Source organism: Salmo salar, chromosome 02 (assembly GCF_965601325.2).
Source record: "Salmo salar chromosome 02, fSalSal1, whole genome shotgun sequence".
In the NCBI taxonomy this organism is placed as follows: Eukaryota; Metazoa; Chordata; class Actinopteri; order Salmoniformes; family Salmonidae; genus Salmo; species Salmo salar.
In genome coordinates this window covers 56,718,249-56,740,331 of record NC_138292.1, presented here as the reverse complement: position 1 = coordinate 56,740,331, position 22,083 = coordinate 56,718,249, and the positions used below count along the sequence as shown (strand labels likewise).

General features: G+C 45.8%; 1 protein-coding gene across 1 annotated transcript in view; it reads right to left on the bottom strand.

Moving 5' to 3' along the window:
- The window catches only part of LOC106588110 (regulatory-associated protein of mTOR), a 215,231-nt gene that overhangs the window by 58,671 nt on the left and 134,477 nt on the right, over positions 1-22,083 (bottom strand). Inside the window, exons 11-17 of the mRNA XM_082965118.1 lie at positions 20,351-20,426; positions 15,873-15,974; positions 9,425-9,508; positions 8,706-8,816; positions 7,324-7,398; positions 6,961-7,029; positions 5,507-5,695 (exon numbers count right to left, since the gene is read on the bottom strand). Coding sequence (XP_082821244.1) covers positions 5,507-5,695; positions 6,961-7,029; positions 7,324-7,398; positions 8,706-8,816; positions 9,425-9,508; positions 15,873-15,974; positions 20,351-20,426 — 706 coding nt within the window. The remainder of the gene's footprint in view (positions 1-5,506; positions 5,696-6,960; positions 7,030-7,323; positions 7,399-8,705; positions 8,817-9,424; positions 9,509-15,872; positions 15,975-20,350; positions 20,427-22,083) is intronic.

Genomic DNA, 22,083 nt, shown 5'->3' with positions numbered 1-22,083 from the left:
TCATCGCTGGCCTCTCTCTCTCTCATCGCTGGCCTCTCTCTCTCTCATCGCTGGCCTCTCTCTCTCTCATCGCTGGCCTCTCTCTCTCTCATCGCTGGCCTCTCTCTCTCTCTCATCGCTGGCCTCTCTCTCTCTCATCGCTGGCCTCTCTCTCTCTCATCGCTGGCCTCTCTCTCTCTCATCGCTGGCCTCTCTCTCTCTCTCTCATCGCTGGCCTCTCTCTCTCTCTCTCATCGCTGGCCTCTCTCTCTCTCTCTCATCTCTGGCCTTCTCTCTCTCATCTCTGGCCTTCTCTCTCTCATCTCTGGCCTTCTCTGGCCTTCTCTCGCTCATCTCTGGCCTTCTCTCGCTCATCTCTGGCCTTCTCTCGCTCATCTCTGGCCTTCTCTCGCTCATCTCTGGCCTTCTCTCGCTCATCTCTGGCCTTCTCTCGCTCATCTCTGGCCTTCTCTCGCTCATCTCTGGCCTTCTCTCGCTCAACGCTGGCCTCTCTCCCTCTCTCAACGCTGGCCTCTCTCCCTCTCTCAACGCTGGCCTCTCTCCCTCTCTCAACGCTGGCCTCTCTCCCTCTCTCAACGCTGGCCTCTCTCCCTGTCTCAACGCTGGCCTCTCTCCCTGTCTCAACGCTGGCCTCTCTCCCTGTCTCAACGCTGGCCTCTCTCCCTGTCTCAACGCTGGCCTCTCTCCCTGTCTCAACGCTGGCCTCTCTCCCTGTCTCAACGCTGGCCTCTCTCCCTGTCTCAACGCTGGCCTCTCTCCCTGTCTCAACGCTGGCCTCTCTCCCTGTCTCAACGCTGGCCTCTCTCCCTGTCTCAACGCTGGCCTCTCTCCCTCTCTCAACGCTGGCCTCTCTCCCTCTCTCAACGCTGGCCTCTCTCCCTCTCTCAACGCTGGCCTCTCTCCCTCTCTCAACGCTGGCCTCTCTCCCTCTCTCAACGCTGGCCTCTCTCCCTCTCTCAACGCTGGCCTCTCTCCCTCTCTCAACGCTGGCCTCTCTCCCTCCCTCAACGCTGGCCTCTCTCCCTCCCTCAACGCTGGCCTCTCTCCCTCTCTCAACGCTGGCCTCTCTCCCTCTCTTCTCTCCTCTCTCCCTCTCATCGCTGTCTTCTCTCTCTCTCCCTCTCATCGCTGTCTTCTCTCTCTCTCCCTCTCATCGCTGGCCTCTCTCTCTCTCTCTCTCATCTCTCTCTCTCTCTCTCTCATCTCTGGCCTCTCGCTGGCCTCCCCCTCAACGCTGGCCTCCCCCTCAACGCTGGCCTCCCCCTCACGCTGGCCTCTCCTCCCCATCGCTGGCCTCTCCCTCTCTCCATCGCTGGCCTCTCTCTCTCTCTCCATCTCTGGCCTCTCTCTCTCTCTCCATCTCTGGCCTCTCTCTCTCTCTCCATCTCTGGCCTCTCTCTCTCTCTCCATCTCTGGCCTCTCTCTCTCTCTCTCCATCTCTGGCCTCTCTCTCTCTCTCCATCTCTGGCCTCTCTCTCTCTCTCCATCTCTGGCCTCTCTCTCTCTCTCCATCTCTGGCCTCTCTCTCTCTCTCCATCTCTGGCCTCTCTCTCTCTCTCCATCTCTGGCCTCTCACTCTCTCTCCATCTCTGGCCCTCTCCCCCCACTCTGGCCTCTCCCCCCCATCTCTGGCCTCTCACTCTCTCTCCATCTCTGGCCTCTCCCTCTCTCCATCTCTGGCCTCTCCCTCTCTCCATCTCTGGCCTCTCCCCCCCACTCTGGCCTCCCCCCCCATCTCTGGCCTCTCCCCCCCACTCTGTCCATCTCTCTCTCACTCTGTCCATCTCTCTCTCACTCTGTCCATCTCTCTCTCACTCTGTCCATCTCTCTCTCACTCTGTCCATCTCTCTCTCACTCTGTCCATCTCTCTCTCACTCTGTCCATCTCTCTCTCACTCTGTCCATCTCTCTCTCACTCTGTCCATCTCTCTCTCACTCTGTCCATCTCTCTCTCACTCTGTCCATCTCTCTCTCACTCTGTCCATCTCTCTCTCACTCTGTCCATCTCTCTCTCACTCTGTCCATCTCTCTCTCACTCTGTCCATCTCTCTCTCACTCTGTCCATCTCTCTCTCACTCTGTCCATCTCTCTCTCACTCTGTCCATCTCTCTCTCACTCTGTCCATCTCTCTCTCACTCTGTCCATCTCTCTCTCACTCTGTCCATCTCTCTCTCACTCTGTCCATCTCTCTCTCACTCTGTCCATCTCTCTCACTCTGTCCATCTCTCTCACTCTGTCCATCTCTCTCACTCTGTCCATCTCTGTCACTCTGTCCATCTCTGTCACTCTGTCCATCTCTGTCACTCTGTCCATCTCTGTCACTCTGTCCATCTCTGTCACTCTGTCCATCTCTGTCACTCTGTCCATCTCTCTCACTCTGTCCATCTCTCTCACTCTGTCCATCTCTCTCACTCACTCTGTCCATCTCTCTCACTCTGTCCATCTCTCTCACTCACTCTCTGCATTATATGGGGTACTTGACACACACCTTCATTTTAAAGCGAGGAACTGGGCCCAGAATCACAAAACACTTCTTATGCAAAAACGTAAGCTTCTTAAGAAAAAAACAAGAGGTTCATAAGATAGTTTGTAAGTGCAGTTCCTCAACATCTTAAGATTCTATGATTTTCTTAGTAGGTTCAAATATCTTCCAACAAATCTTCTTAATAAGACGTGTGTTGCTAGGCAACCGCTTTAGCTAGCTATCTACAGTGCCTTGCGAAAGTATTCGGCCCCCTTGAACTTTTCGACCTTTTGCCACATTTCCTTGAACTTTGACCTTTTGCCACATTTCAGGCTTCAAACAAAGATATAAAACTGTAATTCTTTGTGAAGAATCAACAACAAGTGGGACACAATTATGAAGTGGAACGAAATTTATTGGATATTTCAAACTTTTTTAACAAATAAAAAACGGAAAAATTGGCAGTGCAAAATTATTCAGCCCCTTTACTTTCAGTGCAGCAAACTCTCTCCAGAAGTTCAGTGAGGATCTCTGAATAATCCAATGTTGACCTAAATGACTAATGATGATAAATAGAATCCACCTGTGTGTAATCAAGTCTCTGTATAAATGCACCTGCTCTGTGATAGTCTCAGAGGTCCTTTTAAAGCGCAGAGAGCATCATGAAGAACAAGGAACACACCAGGCAGGTCCAAGATACTGTTGTGGAGAAATTTAAAGCCGGATTTGGATACAAAAAGATTTCCCAAGCTTTAAACATCCCAAGGAGCACTGTGCAAGCGATAATATTGAAATGGAAGGGGTATCAGACCACTGCAAATCTACGAAGACCCGGCCGTCCCTCTAAACTTTCAGCTCATACAAGGAGAAGACTGATCAGAGATGCAGCCAAGTGGCCCATGATCACTCTGGATGAACTGCAGAGATCTACAGCTGAGGTGGGAGACTCTGTCCATAGGACAACAATCAGTCGTATACTGCACAAATCTGGCCTTTATGGAAGAGAGGCAAGAAGAAAGCCATTTCTTAAAGATATCCATGAAAAGTGTAATTTAAAGTTTGCCACTAGCCACCTGGGAGACACACCAAACATGTGAAAGAAGGTGCTCTGGTCAGATGAAACCAAAATCGAACTTTTTGGCAACAATGCAAAACGTTATGTTTGGCGTAAAAGCAACACAGCTCATCACCCTGAACACACCATCCCCTCTGTCAAACATGGTGGTGGCAGCATCATGGTTTGGGCCTGCTTTTCTTCAGCAGGGGCAGGGAAGATGGTTAAAATTGATGGGAAGATGGATGGAGCCAAATACAGGACCATTCTGGAAGAAAACCTGATGGAGTCTGCAAAAGACCTGAGACTGGGACGGAGATTTGTCTTCCAACAAGACAATGATCCAAAACATAAAGCAAAATCTACAATGGAATGGTTCACAAATAAACATATCCAGGTGTTAGAATGGCCAAGTCAAAGTCCAGACCTGAATCCAATCGAGAATCTGTGGAAAGAACTGAAAACTGCTGTTCACAAACGCTCTCCATCCAACCTCACTGAGCTCGAGCTGTTTTGCAAGGAGGAATGGGCAAAAATTTCAGTCTCTCGATGTGCAAAACTGATAGAGACATACCCCAAGCGACTTACAGCTGTAATCGCAGCAAAAGGTGGCGCTACAAAGTATTAACTTAAGGGGGCTGAATAATTTTGCACGCCCAATATTTCAGTTTTTTATTTGTTAAAAAAGTTTGAAATATCCAATAAATTTCGTTCCACTTCATGATTGTGTCCCACTTGTTGATTCTTCACAAAAAATTACAGTTTTATATCTTTATGTTTGAAGCCTGAAATGTGGCAAAAGGTCGAAAAGTTCAAGGGGGCCGAATACTTTCGCAAGGCACTGTATCTAGCTAGCAATGGCAATCATGTTAGCATATTTCTTAGTGAGATTACTGTTCTAAAACATGTTCTTGGGTTTAAAATAATCAATACTGAAACTTTTAGATGAAGTTTGTGAGGGAATTAAACATGTTCAATTGTTATCATGAGCTTTTTCTCTCACTGCCCTGAGTTTAAGACAAGGGTTCAGATATCTTGGAACTAAGAACATTTCCAAGAATCACATTTCTTCTTAACTTTTTGCTTAAGGAGAAACATAAGAAATAGCACAAGAACATTTCCAAGAACCTTTGAGGAATAGCAACTTCGCTTAACTTTCTTCTTAAGTCTATAGTTAAGGAAAAAATGGCAGTTAAGAAGAAATTTCTTCTTAAGAAGGTTTTGTGAATCTGGTCCCTGAAGAGGAGGGAACTGATCAAACTAGTTAAGTAATAAATATAAATTTTTAAATTGTGGTTTGCGTTGGTGTCTGGGTTCTCCGAAGTTCCTGGTGATGCGCTCAAATACCCAATTCTCTTCAGGCATTGTAAGTGTGTGCATGGGTACACTCACACAAGGTTTGTGTGTGTGTGTGTGTGTGTGTGTGTGTGTGTGTGTGTGTGTGTGTGTGTGTGTGTGTGTGTGTGTGTGTGTGTGTAAGCCAGAGTGGATGCAGACCCTGGTCTCACCACTCAGCCACAGCAGCTGCCTGGCCTCTAGAGAGAGAGGTTGCCCTGCTAGGCTGCTGGCAACAGATGTTCTCTGTCCCAGTGTGTATGTGTGCCCTGCATTTCACCCATGTGAGGTGAGTGAAATACAGCGCAAACTGACTATTCACTGTCCCTCAGGTCCTCGAAATCCTAAAGGAGCCACTGAACCCTCAATCTGTTAGTTGTTACACACACACACACAGCCACCGAGTGCATGTCCCAAAGGTGTGTGTGTACGTCCCAAAGGTGTGTGTGTACGTCCCAAAGGTGTGTGTGTACGTCCCAAAGGTGTGTGTGTACGTCCCAGAAGGTGGTGTGTGTACGTCCCAAAGGTGTGTGTGTACGTCCCCAAAGGTGTGTGTGTACATCCCAAAGGTGTGTGTGTACATCCCAAAGGTGTGCGTGTACATCCCAAAGGTGTGTGTGTACGTCTGAAAGTTGTGTATTCCTTCCCTCTCACCTCAGGTATGGGGTCGGACAGCAGGCTGTAGAGCTTCTCGTGGGCACTGTCCCTGACACCACACCAGCGGGCCGAGTCAAAGTTCTGCCAGATGCGTCCCAGGCAGATGGCCACCCACTGACGAAGCAGGGGGTGAGGGTCAGAGAGCTGCTCCAGGCAGATGGCTATCAAGTTCCCCTGCAGACAGGCCTCCTGGGGGGAGGACGAGAAAGGAGTTGGGAGGCCATGTCAGTAATTCACACACACACACGTCCACACAGTTTCCTTTGATGAGACCCTGTAGGATGTACACACACTTTATGACTTGGCTTTAAGCTGAGCTTCACATCTGGAAGTCTATGGGCAAAACCTCCAGGGAACTAACCTCTACCTCCCACTGTGAACATGAAGGGTCGACGTCTAAAGCTTGACAGCTAAGAGTTCGTCACCTTTTATGTGGGGTTGTACTGGTTCCTGTGGCTATGAAAAGCCACCATTTGAAAGCCTATACCTATTTTGGCAGACTATCTGCATTGTGGCAGTGTCAAACTATCCTCCATCAGACAACTAGAGCAGTTCAGGGATTTGTGTACAAGTTGTAACAATGGTTTAACAACGTTTTAACGTGATCACACCGTAGCTGAGCCCGACCAGTAGGAGTACTATCACTCTTAACCCCTGAAGCTTAGACCACATGTTCCAACCAATCCACCAGCGGCACGTCTCTGTAATGTTGGAGCTCATCTATTATTAACACAGAGCCAATGGGAGATGGAGAACATTAAGTAAACACAGACAGACAGAGACAGACAGAGACAGACAGAGACAGACAGAGACAGACAGAGACAGAGACAGACAGACAGAGACAGACAGACAGGACAGACAGACAGGACAGACAGACAGGACAGACAGACAGGACAGACAGACAGGACAGACAGGACAGACAGGACAGACAGGGCGAGCGAGCGAGCGAGGAGGGAGAGAGAGAGAGAGAAAGGAGGGAGGGAGGGAGGGAGGGAGGGAGGGGGAGAGGGGGAGAGAGAGATAGAGAGGAGGGAAGAGAGAGCGCAAACGACAGAGCGACTGACAGAAAGACCGACAGAGAGAGAGAGAGAGAGAGAGAGAGAGAGAGGGGGGGGTTTGTAAGTCTATGTGGATCTATGATAGACTCAATTAAACACTAAAACCCACGTGAAGAGGTCTGGAGCAGTTTCTGGGAATAAATGAGGAGTATATGGTGACAGTTGCCATGATAAAGTGTTGTCAGGAGAGAGAGCAGAATGGGAGGAAATGTTGAAAATATGACTTTACTCTACTGAGAGTTGGGGAGAATTAATGAGTGTGTCTGTTGAAGGGATTTTAATCAATGTGGGGCTTGCTTTATAATAGCGTCATCTTTAAAGTGATTTCTTCATCGAATAATTTACCACATTCTCCCCTAACGCACACGCACACGCACACGCACACACACACACACCCTGGCCGGTGGTGTAGCTGTTGACAATCACAGCCAGGATGAAGACAGCCATGGTGCGGTGCTCAGCCTGAAACAGAAAACACAAGAAACACAGTCAACTGCCATGTATCAACTCAGTTCCCCAACACCTCATTCATTACTGGGAGCTATGGATCATAGCACACAACATGTTTGAGTAAGTAGAAGTTGTCACTAACCACTGATACAGGGTCAGATATATTCTCAGCTATAATGGAAAAGGTTATGATCGGAGGTAAGGGCAATCCGATTCTAGATCTATGGTTAAGGGTAACATCTGGGTCACACCCATGGGTGCCCTGTGGCGCTTTCAGTTCTCATGCTCTGATTGGGTGATACTCACAGGCATGTAGGGGTCGGCCAGGACAGACAGGAAGTACTTGTGCCCGTTGTCCTTTACCAGGTCTGCCTGACACGACTAGAGAGCGAGAGAGGAGAAAGAAACAATCCAGTAAGTTAGTCTAGTCATATTTATAACCAAGGTTAAAGACTTAGGTGTTGTTATTCAATAATGTCTAGGCTAAGTCACACTACTAAACGGAAAGAGAAAAAAAATTACTTCTCTTCCTGTTCCTTTGATTATTCTTAACCATAGACTAAACACTGTGACAACTCGGGTGTCTGGATGCTGAAGAATCACTAGAATACTACGACTGTCCTACTACCTTAGGGTTATACGGTTAGTTCTACCATGTAAGTAAGAATATGCTTTGTGTAAGTGAGTTTTAGGGTGGCCATTTTGATCAACAGCTAAAATGTGCCCAAAGGGCAATGTTCTTTGTGTTACGGATAACCTAGTACGCGAGTGTGTACTATAAACACGCCTACCACATACTTATGCCACGGCCTCTACGAACATTACCCAATATTGATATCCAATCGCTAGCTAAATACTTAAGTTGGTTGAGGATTGACTAAAATAAGTAGCACAAATCAAATCTTATTGGTCACATACACGTGTTTAGCAGATGTTATTGCGGGTGTAGAGAAATGCTTGTGCTTCTAGTTCCGACAGGGCAGCCATATCTAACAAGTAATATGAAACAATTTCACAACATAAACCCAATACACACAACTCTAAGTAAAGGTAAGGAATTAAGAATATCTAAATATATGGATGAGCAATGTCAGAGCGGCATAGACTAAGATACAGTAGGATAGAATACAGTATATACATATGAGATGAGTAACGCAAGATATGTAAACATTATTAGTGACTAGTGTTCCATTTCTTAAAGTGGTCTGTGTGTGTAGGCTGCAGCCTCTCACAACTCAATCCCCTGATCACCAATCTCCTGATCACCAATCTCCTGATCACCAATCTCCTGATCACCAATCTCCTGATCACCAATCTCCTGATGATGATTACTCCACAATAACGTCAACTGATGTTAAACTGAATGACTGACATTAACTGACTGAATGGGTTCAGATAGACATATTTTCTGCTTTTATCTGGGACTGTTATAGACTAAGGCAATCGTGTCTCTGTACAGCCACACAGAGCTGCTCCATGTGATAGATACAACTTGACTGTCCCTATATAGACACATATCAGCTATTCTGTAGGGAGAGTGAAATTGGTTTAAAATAAAGTGCAACAATTAAAATGTAGCTTGCTATGATGGTAGGAGTTTGGTATGGGTTGGTTATTGTAATGGTGTACAGTGAGTGTGTGGGATGCATGTGTAGATGTGCTAGTGTGTATGTATGTGTGTTACTAACGCTGTCCACAGCCAGGATTTTAGCCCAGATGAAGACCAGCAGGGGCCGGAGCTCCCGCGCAGAGCTCTGTAGCAGCTTCAACACGTAGGGGAAGATCCCTACTGAGAGGGCCTGAACACACACAAGAGATATTATTCACTTTAAAGTTCAAACCCAAAGAAATCACAACTGGCTTTAAGTATTGTGTGTTTTTAGCAACACCTGTATAATAATAAAAAGACTCAGAGGCCCCTAAGGCCTTAAATCTGTGTCTATTTATTTTAAATATACCACCCCTTCCCTAATTGGAGTAAACTAATGGACGACAAGACTTAGGCTTCTACTTCCAGCTTATACATACAGTACTATATACATTTTACAGACAAAGTATATTTTACAAGAGTTATCTTTTGTTTGTTTTTAGTCCCATCCTTCAGCTACCCTCAACCCCTCCCATCTATCTCTGAACACCATCCAGTTCTGATTTCTATTAGACTTCTTCTTTTAACTATGCTGTGAGGTTTGACAAAAGTTCTGAACCTACATACATTTTACGGACACAGTATCTTTGACATGAGTTATCTTATTTTTCATGTCTACTAGTTGATATAGATTGTTTCTCACCAGACAGTAGATGAGTGCTTGTTTATCTACAATAATCATCTCTCTGTGCTAGCTAACCTTGTATTTAGGCTATGTGTTTGTGTATTGGTAGACAAGAACGCTGTATAGTTTCTCACCAGACTGACGGCCCAGGGCCCCAGGTCCAGGAAGCGGCCGAGCAGGTCCAGCGCTCTCAGCCTGTGAACCTGACTCAAGAGGACCTGAAAGAGACCAGGGAAGGGGCAGAGGTCAATACTGTGGTGCGTTCAACGTGTTTAGTGGCATCGCGAGCAAAAGGAGAGCTGGAACAGGTGGCTCACACCACTAGCCAATATGCTGGCACTGGCGGTTGTTTGTCTCGCTCTCCCTCTCTGTGTGTGTGTGTGTGTGTGTGTGTGTGTGTGTGTGTGTGTGTGACGTGTGTGAGAGTTTTGGCTGCTTCAGGTGCACATACCTTATTAGCATAATAGGTCTGTGTGTAATGAGGTGAATATGAATACATGTGTATGGCTGTGTTCCCATCAGTGGAGGCTGGTGGGAGAAGCTATAGGAGGACGGGCTCATTGTACTGGCTGGAATGGAATCAATGGAACGGTATCAAACAGATCAAACACATAGAAACCACACGTTTGACTCCATTCCAGCCATTACAATGAGCCCGTCCTCCTATAGCTCCTCCCACCAGCCTCCACTGGTTCCCTGCGGTATATGACATTGCATTTGTAAGCATGTGGGTGGGGTGTTATGGTAACAGATTGTGTGTGTTTTTGGCACGCCAGCACCACCAGGACCGGACGTTGGCGTGTCCCCATGCGACCGCGTTGTGGGCGAGAGGACATGTGCGCACGGAGGGGGAGCGGATTCCTCACGGCCCACCCCCCCGACCAACCCATACACACTGCTATTTCTATCATGGCTTTGTGTATTATTAGAGCAGTGTGACCTCAACCCAACGACCGTGAGGGAACGCAGGAGGAGACCGGGGTCGGACCGTGCCAGGGCTACCCCTCAACCCTCCAGGGGAACACCTGGGAAAGGAGAGCCTGGGAATTTGTGGTCTGTCTGTATTCAGCGAGTTAAGAACGGTTTGAATCGGAGGGATGAAAAAGTATACTTCTGAATGATGGTATTATATAAACAGCCACTAATGACACACACACACAGAATAGCAAAGTCACTCATCAATCTTGTCCCAACTGCTGAGACAAGTGACAGTGACTAATCAGCATCATAAGTGGGCACGCACGCACGCACGCACGCACGCACACCACACACACCTAACAGAGCAAGACCAGCTCAAATGACAGAGTAATCTGCTCTTTCATTGTCCTGTCAAAGCGTGTGGGTTATCATCAGGGAGTGAATCAACCAGTACCGGTACGTACAGATGTTCAATCTGCAGCCACCCACTGATACACTGTCATAATGATTGAATGGGCTTTGTGAGAGTGTCTCTCCTCAAACTCCAACCCTTCTGAGCTAGCAGTCGTAGGACATCACAATGACATCGTCATCTTTCTCAATCCTTTTGTTTCAATGGGAAGTCTGTTACTACAAGAGGCATTCTCTGTCTGACCCCTCCTCTCTTTTACTTATTTTCCCAAAGCTCCTTATCAATAGATTACACACAATCACACGCTATATATCGCTGAGAACGCAATGTCACAGCTTTATATATTACAGATCAACGCAAGATTGTCTGTTCTACCGTGTATGTGTGTGTGTGTGTGTAAGAGCTTACGTGGGTGTGTACAAAGCTCTAAATGCGCACACCCACTAACACACCCGCTTCCGCACCCACCCAACAAAAAAGAAAACCGCTCCACACTATCCCTTCCCTATGGTTCTCCCAGACCGTCTCCTGGTTTTTATTTGCCTTTCTTTCCCCCGTGGACGTGTGAGGGAAGGCTGCAGCTCACTGCTCTGCTGAGTCAGGGGGAAATGACCACGCTGAGTACCGCATGGAGCCGTACAGCATAGGGGCTAGGCCAGCACAACAACACATGGGGCTACTGCTGCTGTGAAGTGCCACTTTAAAGAAAACATAGCCTGACATAAAGGGCGTTAGGGAGAGGGTGATGGAAGGAGAGAGAGAGCAGCGAGAACTAGAGAGAGAGAGTGCAAGGAGCTAGCGAGGCAGATAAATGCATTATTGGTGGAGATAGAGAGCAGGCCATGATTTAACTGAGCCAGGCTTACAGACAGCACAGCAACCGCTTGACATTTTAAGGGCAACTCCGCCACGCCACTTTAAACATTTGGAATGTTATTATAATTGTATATTTTTGCAGTGGTCACGATTTAAAAATACATATAGGGTAATTACAGGGGAAGACATATTGTTCCCAAACTGAGATTTAAACAACGATGGAGAATCCTCCTGGATTATCAACCCCATCACTCACCATCGTACAGAACGAGTCCCCGGCTGCGCCTCACAACAGGACAGGCTGAAATGCGCCCATTAGAATTTTGATTACAACAAGCGCATAGGCTCCAGTTGTTTTAACGGAATAGTCTAAAATGTTTTGTCAGCTCAGATTTACACAAGAGGCTTCGTTCTTTAAATGTATTATATAAATATATATATATTTTATGCATTCATTCAGGATGACAGCGCGGACCGAACCAAGGTCCCCGTAACAAACAGTTTGATACGAATACGCGTACCGTTACACCAATATTATGACGTATTTAGTGATGTCCTACACAGTTTTAGTGTAATTTTATGACTTCATGTCTATTGACTTCTGTGATGTTTTCAAGTAGGATCCCTGAGATGACTAATACATTAAATTAAATCATAGTCAGCTTTCTATATAACCAGTCTTTAGTTTTCTGATCATATTGGAACTCCCTGGTTTATGTTGCTCTGGTTGTCTTTGTCTAATAACATCTATAAATATTTTAAATAGATGCTCAAAAATCTATAATGACATTTAGTCAGCTTATGACAATACTTTTCTGTTGTTCAAGGCTCAAACTCTCATGATTCCATTCTGTAAAACCACTCCCACCGTCACCGATGAAGTTGCAGCTCCCATTGCGTTGTTTCCAATTAAGCACTAACGCTTCGAACACACCGACTGCGTCATTGCGTTTCGATACACCAGAAGTACATTCATTTCCAATTTAACGCTGCGTTTGCCTTGCAGCATTGCGTTGCAGTGCGTTCTGTGTAAATCGAACGTATGCATGAAATTGTATGCGTAGACTTGACAGAAAGTAGCAAAATGTGAATGTTGAATTTTTGTTGCACACATATCCAGTAAAAAAAAAAGTGGGATTACATAATAAAAACAGTTTGACTGGAAAATTTTACATTTTTTTAATTCATTTATTTGCCAAGTATATTATTTATTCGATGACATCCACAAATTAATTGTGAGAGCCTATAATATAATGTCCCTCCAAAATGCAGTTTTGGAGTGAAATGCAATAATAAATAGTCAAGATAGCAGAGTCGGCTCTTTCAACAATGAGACCAACGTTGAGGAAGTTGGGCCGGGACCAGCCCCGCCGAAAGCGCAGGTCTGTGTGGGTCCAGAGATGGTTAAAGTCCCGAAAGCAGGCAGGGGAGTTCCACCGTCTCATTCAAGAGCTTCGACTGCTTGGAGAGGAATTCCGAAGTTACTTTCGTCTGAACCTAAGCCAGTTCGATCACCTGCTTCAGATGGTTGGAGCCAGGATCATCCGGATGGATACCAACTACCGGGAGTCCATCAGCCCAGTTGAACGCCTGGCGATTTGTCACCGGTAAGCTACATTCTAGTACATTTTTAAAGCCTTTGATACCATAATTGATTGATATTTGATACATTGTTTTTATGTGCAACCTAGCCAGCTAAAGGGCTCTCTAGTTAATAGTCCCTATTTGACATCAGATGTACTTTTACAGAATGTTCATTAGGACTATAACTTTTCCCAAAGTTGGTTTAGAATCCTTTTTTAATTATGCAATGTTACCAAATGAAAAGAAAATTGGGGTGCATTCTGCTCTGATGAAGGTAGACTAGTCTTCTCCAGGACCCATTGTTGTGGGTCACGTTAACTAGCCACATCTGGCACATGCCCACTACTAAACCGACCTGGCAATCCTACTATCGTGGACACTTGTCTCCAAGCAGCATTTTTTGTGTTTATGTCCCTGTAGCTGTCAGCAGTTGTGTCAAAAAGACACGGTTTTGAGGATACTGCGAAAATGATTCTCTCCTCCATGTGTCCAACCGCATGTGACCGTCTGCAAAAGATACCTGCATCAGTATAGTTGCCTAGCTGCGCAAAATGTTACGTAGCAGTGATGCAATGACGCAATCGGTGTGTTCAAAGCGTAAGGCATGAGGGGCCAATACTCCGCGATGCGTCATGCATAAGAACAGCCCTTAGCCTTGGTATATTGGCCATCTACCACAAACCCCTGAGGTGCCTTATTGCTATTATAAACTGGTTACCAACGTAATTCGAGCAGTAAAAATAGATGTTTGTCATACCCGTGGTATACCACTGCTGTCAGCCAAATCAGCATTCAGGACTCGAACCACCCAGTTTATAATAAGCCTATATTTTAGAAGAATTAATTGTAAACGTCATACTTTTTATTAGTTCCAAACAGCCTATAGTGTTGTTCGATGGTTGCTTGGACAGTCGCTAAGGTATTTAGTTATTGTTGAAAACACTAGATGCAGCAGGGTTAGCTACTTAGCTAGCTAGCATTGCTTATGTGAGCGCCAAAGGAAAAGGCTTCAATCATGAGAGACCAGGATGTGTAGTGATTTGCCTGTAAATTTCATAATAAATGTTGTGTTCTAACAGGCCTAACATTTACATGTTGTTTGGACTGTTGTTTAAGATTAAACTTGGCTGTTATTGTTGCAAACCCTATTATTTCGGAAGTAGCAGTCGGGCTAGCTAGCAGGCTAGCAAACCATCAGATCCAGTAACTTATTGTTAGGATTCGTTAGCATCTAAATTCAAATGATTTGTGAATGTAATGCAGTTAATTGATGACAATGACATTCAGCATTATATAGGGCATTGACTAGAATGTAGTGAAATACTGTCTAAATTCAAGAGGGCGCTACTTAATGTCTAAACTAGGCTGTCAAAGTTAGCGCATTAATAACGCGCTAATGTGTAACATTTTTAATGCATAGATTTTTTTTGGACACCATTAACGCATTTTCTTAGTTTGATTTGTGTGGAGATTTTTTTCTGGACATGTCAAACACAGCCCACCAAACGCTGCAGAAAACCAAACGCTGCAAAACACCAACCTCACATGGCCACAGCACTAACCCAAGGTTTAAGGACCTGAAGAGCCTTCCCAGACCTGAGAGGGGTGAGGTGTGGGCTTTGGTCAGCAACTAGCTGAAGGAAGAGAAGCCTGCACAGCACCCTGATAAAGCAACATATTCAGAGCCACCAAAGAAGAAAGCTGCCCTCTTGCTCAGTTCTTCTGAGTGTGATGAAGAGGAGGAGTCCATTGAGAAATGTGTGGAGCGTTACAAAGCAGAGTATGGAGGACTGTCCACTATAGTGGTGGTCACAGCATGCAGGGGCACACAACAGGCTGGCCTGCATTGTACGAAGGTACCTGGCAACGCCTGCCACATCAGAACCGTGTGAGAGGTTGTAATCACTCTCTGGGCATATCGTACAGAAGAAGAGAGTAGCTTTATCATCTCAAAATGTCAACAGGCGTGTTTGTCTAAGCAACTGGCTCAGTGAAAAGAAATAAGGACGACTGAAGTGTATGGTCACAGGTTTATGTTCTGTGGAATTCATGACATTGTTGGACAGGTTTATGCTGTTTGTTCTTGGTATCCATAGTACAAGTTATTTTTTTATAGCCAACCCTCCAATCAGCAATTGGGAGAACAATAATTTGGATTGGCTAAAGCGTTAACAGTGTGTGTGTGGCCTACTGGGAGAATTAGTAAGTTACAGGAATTTTGTATTTCTTAACTTGTTTATGGTGAATATGCCATTAAGAAAATTGTGATACATAATATTTTTGGTGTTTCAGTCCCTACACACCTACAACTCAATACACAGCTTTTGTTTTTAAATGGAAAAATCTTTATTTTGCACCAAAAGTAACATTTGCGATTAACTACGGAATTTAATGTGATTAATTGCAATTCATTATTTTAATCGTTTGACAGCCCTAGTCGAAACCTAGTTCTCTTTAGCCAATGTCATTACGAATCACATAACCTTAATATGCTTACTGATTAAATAAGAACGTTAGTTTGTTGGAACCGTTGCTAGTTTAGATCTTCCATATTTCGGCATTGGGAGGTGGTAAGATTAGGAGTCGTTTCCACACTTCAGACCAATCAAATTCAACTTGATACCCTTGTTATTTTCATCTCCAGATCCGTGACTTTCTATTCCTCAAAACCCAGTCATTCAACGTTGAAAGAGGCCATTTCTATGGCGATTTAAAGAGAAAGACTCAGAAAACTGAAAAATGTTTTTCGGGGAGGGTAGATATTTTACTGCCGTTGGTGTGTGTGTCTGTGTGTGTGTGTGTGTGTGTGTGTGTGTGTGTGTGTGTCTGTGTGTGTGTCTGTGTGTGTGTACCTGCAGTACGATGGGGAGCTGTTCGGGGGGGTTCCTGTTCTCCACTCCCATGGTCAGCCACACCTGGAACGCTGTCAGCTGCTCTGCAAAGAACGGACTGTGCTATTGGGATGAAACACAAACACAATCGTTTTAATAAATCTATGATGAATATACATACAGTACATTGATACTGAGCTCACTCACACAGAGTACATACAAAAGCATGTGGACACACCTTCAAATGAGTGGAGTCGACTATTTCAGCCACACCTGTTGCTGATAGGTATATAAAATCGAGTACACGGCCATGCGATCTCCATAGACAAACAGTGGCAGTAGAATGGCCTTACTGAAGAGCTCAGTGACTTTCAATGTGGCACCGTCATAGGATGTCACCTTTCTAACAAGTCAGTTCGTCAAATGTCTGCCCTGTTAGAGCTGACCAGATCAACTGTAAGTGCTGTTATTGTGAAGTGGAAAAGTCTAGGAGCAACAACAGCTCAGCCGCAAAGTGGTAGACCACACAAGCTGTCCTTGGTTGCAACACTGACTACTGAGTTCCAAATTGCCTCTGGAAGCAACGTCAGCACAAGAACTGTTCGTCTGGAGCTTCCTGAAATCGGTTTCCATGGCCGTGCCCCCGCACACAAGCCTAAGATCACCATGCACAATATCAAGCGCCGGGTGGACTGGTGTAAAGCTCACCAATATTGGACTATGGAGCAGTGGAAATGTGTACTCTGGAGTGATGAATCACACTTCACCATCTGGCACTCCAACAGAAAAATCTGGTCTGGGGCTGTATTTTATGATTTGGGCTAGACCCCTTAGTTCCAGTGAAGGGAACTCTTAACACTACAGCATACAATGACATTCTAGACGATTTTGTGCTTCCAACTTGGTGGCAACAGTTTGGGGAAGGCCCTTTCCTGTTTCAGCATGACAATGCCCCTGTGAACAAAGCAAGGTCCATACAGAAATGGTTTGTCGAGATCGGTGTGGAAGAACTTGACTGGCCTGCACGGAGCCCTGACTTCAACCCCATCGAACACCTTTGGGATGAATTGGAACGGCGACTGCGAGCAAGACCTAATTGCCCAACCTAACTAATACTCTCATGGCTGAATGGAAGCAAGTACCCACAGAAATGTTCCAACATCTAGTGGAAAGCCTTCCCAGAAGAGTGGAGGCTGTTACAGCAGCAAAGGGGAGACCAATTCCATATTAACGCACTTGATTTTGGAATGAGATGTTCGACGAGGAAGTGTCCAAATACTTTTGGTCACGTAGTGTATCTTGACCTGCATACAAACACAGCCGTGACCTCTCAAACACACAACTCAAAAATAGCATTATCCATTTAAAAGTTAGAGCTAGAACAACACACACACACACACACACACACACACACACACACACACACACACACACACACACACACACACACACACACACACACACATTAGGCTTAATGCATTGATAATGAACTGTACACACAGTACCATACATCTCATTGTAGAATGAGTTTAATGAGTTTTATAACAATGTGATTTATTTAGGTTTTGTGTGTAAGTTATACAAGCATGTGCACGGCAAATCAGCACGTCGATGTCAACAATGCAACATGCAGACACTAGTCATGAAACTAATGCAGCACACCTCCTCTCTATGACACACACACCCCCCGATCAACTGAACAGAGCCAACTCTTATACCGATCTGTCTATTACATAACACCCTTACATAAGGAAGCCTCTATTGTAGCCTTGACTCCTACCAGCTGCAGTAGTGTGTGAACGCGTGCCACTTCTTTATGTACCAGCCTTCTGTTCCCTGCTTCCCTTCAGCCCCACAGAGCAGTCATGACAATTTGAGTCTGCTGCTATTAACTGCACCATGACCAGTTTCATCATCATCGTCCCCTTAATATAGCAGAGGAAGTTACAACAGAGGCTCTCTCGCTGACGAGAGTAGAAGGAAATTAATTGGTGAATAATCAAAGCACCACCGCTATGCTCTCACACAATTACATGCTCACACACAAGGAGCGAACACGCACGCACACACACGAGGAGCGAACACGCACGCACACACACGAGGTAGCGAACACGCACGCACACACACACGAGGAGCAAGCACGCGCGCACACACACACGAGGAGCAAGCACGCGCGCACACACACACACACACGAGGAGGAAGCACGCATACGCGCACACACACGAGGAGCAAGCACGCGCACACACACACACACACACACGAGGAGCAAGCGCGCGCGCACGCACGCACGCACACACACACACACACACACACACACGAGGAGCGAGCACGCGCGCGCACACACACACACACACACGAGGAGCGAACATGCGCACGCACGCGGAGCGAGCACGTGCGCACACACACGAGGAGCGAGCACACACGAGGAGCGAGCACACACGAGGAGCGAGCACACACGAGGAGCGAGCACACACGAGGAGCGAGCACACACGAGGAGCGAGCACACACGAGGAGCGTGCGCTCACACACACACACACACACACACACACAAGGAGCGAGCACACACACACAAACTAACAGAGTTCAGAGAGTTTCTCTGAATGAACTCAGAGAGGGTGAACAAGTCTCTTATCTCTCAAAAGGCAGACGGAGAGAGGGGGGAACATTTGTAGAGGACCCAGGTGGGTCAATTATAGTGCCATTAAGCATGCGGGGGCGAAGGAAGAGAGGGAAGAGAATGGAGAGAGAGAGAGAGAGAGAGGGAAGAGGGATGTTCTCTCAGAAGTGGTAGAGAAGAGGCACACCTCAACAGGCCAGGTGGAGAACTGATAGGACTGCAGACTCAGAGGGAGGGAGTCGCGCTCTGTAGAGATTCATTCAACTTTTTCCATACAAACTTTTGCAATGGGAGTGCATTGCTCTCTGCTTGATATGGTGTCTGAAAAGAATTTCATAGCTATGTTTTTTGAGGAGATATGAAGGAAGAGAGAGACAATTGAAAGAGGGAATAAGAGGGAGGGAGGAAGACAGGGATGTCAAACAAATTTCGCCGGTGGGCTGCATTCGTTCTTCACCGGGGTCCGGAGGGCTGCACTGAAATGTTATATTTTCTTGCCATGGGCCTTATGTTTGACAACACTGGAGTAAGAGTTCGAGCGCGAGTGGGAAATAGACCGAGGGAGAGTGGGAAATGGACCGAGGGAGAGTGGGAAATGGACCGAGGGAGAGTGGGAAATGGACCGAGGGAGAGTGGGAAATGGACCGAGGGAGAGTGGGAAATGGACCGAGGGAGAGCGGGAAATGGACCGAGGGAGAGCGGGAAATGGACCGAGGGAGAGCGGGAAATGGACCGAGGGAGAGCGGGAAATGGACCGAGGGAGAGCGGGAAATAGATCGAGGGAGTTCAAGTAAAGACGGCATAGATAGAGTGAGGAAAAGAGATGGGAGAGTTCAGAAGATGACGGTAGACGGCGTAAGGAGCCCTTACACAACCCCTGGTAATAATCGTATGTTTTCACAATCAGATTTTCTACCCCTGCCTGGCCCAGGGTTTTCCCCCAGAGAGATTGGGAATTCAATATTATAATTGCAGTGGATTATTACACCATAACGGGATGCTAAAGTTTTGTAGCTCGTCTGGACAGACCGACTATTCTATTTCTACAGGGAGCTGCAACAACACATCTTTTATGACCATCTCAAGTTCTATTTCTGGGTATATAATACATTTGTATTTGATTCGATATTTTTGTAGAAAAGCACAGAGGAAGGCGGTATATGGCAGGAAAACATGTACTGTAGTATACAATTCAAACCACCCAAACAGACCCCAAAGATAATGCGTTAGCGCTGACTACCACAGTGGGAAACTTTCAAGCGCTTGTGTTGAAAATATCTTGTAATGAATGGAGTTGCACTGACTGGACAAGTAGCCCCAGACAGGTTGACCAGGATGGAGTGATATGTTGACCACAGCTACCATAACCGCTATAGAGTCATTGACACGGATATTAGGCCTGACATTTCACCCCTGCATCCACTGGGTCAGATGGGTAATAGGATGATACACTGACTGGGCCGGGGAGAGTGTTTGTGATGAATCAGTGGAAATAAAATTGTATTTTAACTCATAGAAGTGCCAAAGTTACCAGGGTAAATTCAATGAAAGTGAAAGAATTTGAAAGTGTGTAGTCAGACTAGTCAACCTGGAGTGACCGACAGCCAGCCATCAGTTAGTGGGGTTATTTATCAGTGAGGTGTCAAACACACAGAAACTGTATCCACAGCATACAGGGCAATTTATCTTAACGCCTGAGGGCTATTCAAATGAAGGGGAAAAAAATCATTTTGCAGTGTGGCCCCACAGGACCTTGGCGAAAACAGAATTTGGACACCAGGCAAAATGAATTTGAGACCCCTGACGTAGACAAACACAAGGCATGACTAGGTCCCAAAGTTACCGAGGAACCCGCACTGATAAATGGAAAAACACACTCACCCTGAAGGCAGTGCCCTCCTCAATGATGGTGGGCAGCTGAGAGAGACAGATGTCCACAGCCAGGTCCCATGCCTGCCTGTAGAGGAGCGATGCACACACACACACACACACACACACACACACACACACACACACACACACACACACACACACACACACGGCATCAACAACCCAAATGTCCAACAAACACACACAGACGGTCCTAGAGAGGACAGCATTGAGGCTTTGATCAATTCCAAAGTGTTCTTTCTCCCTGGTCATCATGTTTAATTCATACTGTTACATAACACACATCAAACTCCCTTTACTGCTGCACTCTCACAACAACCCCCTTTTCCCTATCCACCCACCAACCCCCCTTTTCCCTATTTGCTCTGACGCAGCACTTGGGGTCTGCAGCTAAGGGGTTTGTCCTCTGGTTAGAAAGTGCATGCAGGAATTGAGCATTTGGTTGACGAATGCAACAATACTCAACGTTACAGATTTGTTACAGTCATTGAACGCAACTCTAAGAACACTGCCTTTTGCCTATTCCATCCAGGTAACAGAGGAATCCAAGATAAATGACAAATACAATTCTCTACGGAGAAAGATATTTCCCTAGTCAAAGGATCCTACATGCTAGTTATAATCTATGTAGAATACAAATCATCATATCATTCACATAACACAGTGTGCATTCAATACACATATCAGGTATAAATATCTGCAATCCCAGTGCATGAATATATCAAATATATGAAACATCTGGAATCAGTCGAGACAAGCAGACAAATATTCGTTCGGCGACAACAACAAAAAAACCCATCTCTCTTGTTGCTGTTAGAATCAGTTTGGGAAGTGAGTGAAAAGTGACATGAAACGTGATTGGGATTTGATAGGAGTGAGGGGTGTGTGATGGCCGCAGGTAGCTTAGCGGTTAAGAGCGTTGGGCCAGTAACCGAAAGGTCACTGGTTCGAATCTCCGAGCCGTCGTTCAAAACTCTGACGCACTTGTCAAGTCAACACATCTGTCATTGCGGCTGTGAAGCGCATCACAAGAGCAATGCCAAAGAACAGATGTGTAAAACAATTGACATCATTGATGCAATTTCAATGTTGTTTGAGTTGCTTTGTGTATCACTAAATTTGCTTGAGATGATTTTACTGCGACACTGCTCAATGCATCCAAGTTGCTTGACATAGGCGTTTCAAAGAGCTGTCAGTCAAGGTGAGCTCATGAATAATAAACTCCCCGCCCACAAAGCCTTGTCTTTTCAAACTTCCTGGTAGTTAGCCATGAGATTAAAAGTACTTTTTTTTTGCACGTTTTCAGCATTTCTAACCAAAACAAATATTAGAGGTGATATTTTAGTCACTCAAAAGGCTATTTTACATGGAAATAAGAATGACAGTTTGGGACCTTTAAGTGTGTATGAGGGAATTTGTATCTAGTTGCTGACACTGCTATAGCTTCTACCTGCAGCAGAGCTTGGTGCAGCCATAGCGCCATACACCCCCCACCACACACACAGTCATGCACACCTGTCCCCAGCCAATTTATATCCTAATAATGGCCCACTAATAAAGACACAAGAGCATTTTAATAACACTTGCGGGTTGTGTATGGACACGATCATCAATCAACATATTTCCCCAAACCCTCACAATCTCACCACCTCCACACTTTGTGTTTTTCTCATTTTCTGTGTCTCTTACTCTGTCCGCTACACACCTATTAGTCTCTCTTCCAC